Source organism: Gopherus flavomarginatus, chromosome 12 (genome assembly GCF_025201925.1).
Source record: "Gopherus flavomarginatus isolate rGopFla2 chromosome 12, rGopFla2.mat.asm, whole genome shotgun sequence".
NCBI lineage: Eukaryota > Metazoa > Chordata > Testudines > Testudinidae > Gopherus > Gopherus flavomarginatus.
Window position 1 is genome coordinate 22,888,559 of NC_066628.1, and position 3,393 is coordinate 22,891,951.

Consider the following 3,393-nt stretch of genomic DNA (forward strand, 5'->3'; position numbering starts at 1 on the left):
TTATTAGACAGTTTATCCTCTTTTCTTTTAAATTAGAACTGTTAAAAAAAAACAAGCAAGCAGAAAATTATTTCACTGGATTTGTTTAAATTAAAGTTTTTTCAATTTTTTTTTAAGTGTTACAAGTTCAAAGTGTTTGATGAAACTACTGTCATGGGGGGAGGGGGAATGACCACTTCTGTGGTTGGTCCAAATCCCAAATATTTTTATGATTTTTTAAAATTTATTTTCATTGAAATTTATAATTTCAACTAAAAAATGCCATCAAAATGTCAGAATATAGAAAAATTTGACAAGCTCTACTTTATATTCATTCATAAAGCATTTTCCTCCACAGTTTCCTTATGGCTCCTTTCACCTCCTCATTCCTCAAGCTATAGATCATGGGGTTCAAAAATGGAGTCACAATGGTATAGAACAGGGAGAACAGTTTGTCAACAGGTGGAGAGTAGGTGGACTTGGGTCGTAAGTACATGAAGCTTGCCGAGCCATAGGAGAGAGTCACCACCACTAGGTGTGAGGAGCAGGTAGAGAAGGCTTTAAGACGACTCTCAGCTGACGGCATCTTGAGGATGGTGGACAGGATGCAGACATAAGATAAAATGACCAGTAGGAATGGGACCATGATGGCAAACACAGCCACCACAATGACCTGAACCTCATTCAGGAAAGTGTCTCCACAGAGCAGCTCCAGGAGTGGCTGGATCTCGCAGAAGAAATGGCTGATAAGTAAGCCACAGAATGGAGAGCTGAATGTAATGATGGTGTGCACCAGACCCACTATGGTCCCACACACATAAGATCCCACCACCAGTTTCTCACAAACACTGCTATTCATAATGACCATATAGCACAAGGGGTTGCATATCGCCACATACCGGTCAAATGCCATTGCGGCCAGGAGGAAGCACTCTGCAACCCCGAAGAAAAGAAAGAAGAACATCTGCATGGCACATCCCACAAAGGAAATGCCCATCTTTTCCACCAACATGTTCTCCAGCATCTTTGGGATGATGACTGACATGTAGCAGACCTCCAAGAAGGACAAGTGAGTAAGGAAGAAGAAATACATGGGGTCTGAAGGGTGCGATCGGCATTTATTATCATGATAATCAGGGTGTTCGCCATCAAGGTGAGGATATAGAGAGACAACAAACACTGTGAAGAACAAAAGATGGAGGTCATGAAACTCAGAAAACCCCAGGAGTATGAATTTACTCACAGCAGTGTGGTTCTCTAGCGACATTATCTATCTATCTATCTGGTTACACGGCCCCATGGGTTACTGTATCCTGGAATTATCAAGTGTTCTAATTCTATCATGCCTGCTTATTAATAATATCCATTTATATGTAATGAACTGGCTTAATTCATATGACCATGTCTTCTTTTAGTAAATGTCTCCAGCTAATAGTGCAGCCTGCTACAGGGCTAAAGGACTTACTTCTTTACCATAGTTGTAGAGTTTGGGATTTTGGTCATAAATGAGAATATTTATGTCTCCTATTAACAATGGGTGTCTCTATCTAAGTGCCATGATTCATTACACACAATATGTGGTTGTCTGAGGAATATGCTGCAGTGATTTTCAGTTCACCGGATGATATTGTGTAGGATGGGTAAAGAAGGAAGAAATGACCAGCAGGAACAAAGTGAGAAGAAGGTAAGTAAATAAGTAGCAGCAGCTAAAGCAAAGGGAGACGAGTGTTTCATGGCAAGTCTTAATTTTGTTTAGTGCACCTAGTCAAGATGTTAATAGTTGCATTAAAAATACTATGAATGATGGACAGACAGAATATAAAGAGTATAGAGGATTTCTAGATCTCTCTTTCTATATATAGCTAATTTGAACAGTTCAACAAATGTTCTAAAGAACACTTCACACTGTCAGCCACGTTGTCAGATGTTGCTGACTTTCATCCTCTTCTCCTTCAGTGCTCTTCAATGTTGCAGCATTAATAACTTTCTTCAGCCTCTCAAATAAGTGTTGAGTCTGTGGAATAAAATAAATATATTTTTGTTTTTCATTAAAAAGCAGTCACTTACAAATCCTATTTTGGTATTCAGAAACTCAGCAATGGTTTAGGGAGGGGAAAAAAGGATAATGGTCTAGATCCTCAGGTGATGTGAATCAGCATTGCTTCATTGGAGTCAATGGGTTCAGATCCCAGCTGGTAAATCAGACATAGCACCACTGCCATCAGTGGGCCAGATCTCCGGCTGGTGTAAATGAATGTAGCTCTATTGATATCAATGGGCCAGATTCCCAGCTGGTGTAAATCTGCACAGCTTCAGTGAAATGAGTGGGGGACCCTATACCTGATTTTCAAGGACGCCTAAGGGCCTTAGGTTCCCATATCCCCTTTTACTACAATGGGGTTATGTGCCTATCTCAGTTAACTTTTTAGAATCCTACTCTGTAGACACAAAGGTGAGACATTCTTACCCTTACTCACATGCAGCAGCCACCTTACTTTCAATTTGAGTGAGGGTGGCACAATCAATACCCACATTACCAAAGTGAGGTAGAGACGGTGAGCTTTATTCTCTCCATTATACAGACAGGCTAAGGTGCTCAGATGAATTAGCAAATTGATTGGTTCCCTAAGAATACATAAATTAGCAATAAAGAAAAGAACTGAAATCCTGACTCTCATTAGCCTTCTCTCACCACTACTTGCCCCAATGGTCTTTTACGTTTATTTCTCATTTTTGCAACCTTTCATCAAAACAATGAGGATGAGGTTTCAACATGGACTAGAGGATTTGGATGCACAGATTCCTAATAATTGTGTATCTAAATCCCCTAGGCAGCTTTGAAAAAAATCACAGGATATAACCTCAACTGACCTAATTAGATAACCTCTGGGTCATATTCTGCTTTAAGAGATAGTGGTGGAAATAAGGAGTAACTCCACTTAAATTAATGGAATCCCACAGGTGCAAATCTCGATTAACTAGGAGATGAATCAGTTACTATCAGTTTATCTGCCATTTTATTACCCAGTCACCCAGTTTTCTGAGATCTCCTTGTAAGTCTTCACAGTCTGCTTTTGACTTAACTCTCGAGTAGTTTTATATCATCTGCAAATTTTGCCACCTCATTGTTACCCCCTTTTCCAGATCATTTATGAGTATGTTGACCAACACTGGTCCAATACAGACCCCTGGGGGGCACCACTATTTACCTCTCTCCTTTGTTTCCTGTCTTTTAACCAGTTACTGGTCCATGAGGACCATCCCTCTTATCCCATGACAGCTTACTTTTCTTAAGAGCCTTTGGGGAGGGAACTCATCAAAGGCTTTCTGAAAATCTAAGTACACTGTATCCACACTGGATCACTGTCATCACATGCTTGTTGACCCCCTTCAAAGAATTCAATAGATTGGTGA

General features: G+C 40.1%; 1 protein-coding gene across 1 annotated transcript; it reads right to left on the minus strand.

The window, feature by feature from the left end:
• Positions 1-310: 310 nt before the first annotated feature.
• Positions 311-1,246, minus strand: LOC127032164 (olfactory receptor 10C1-like). Its single transcript, XM_050919170.1, has one exon. The coding sequence runs from the start codon at positions 1,244-1,246 to the stop codon at positions 311-313; it is 936 nt and encodes a 311-aa protein (XP_050775127.1).
• Positions 1,247-3,393: the final 2,147 nt, after the last annotated feature.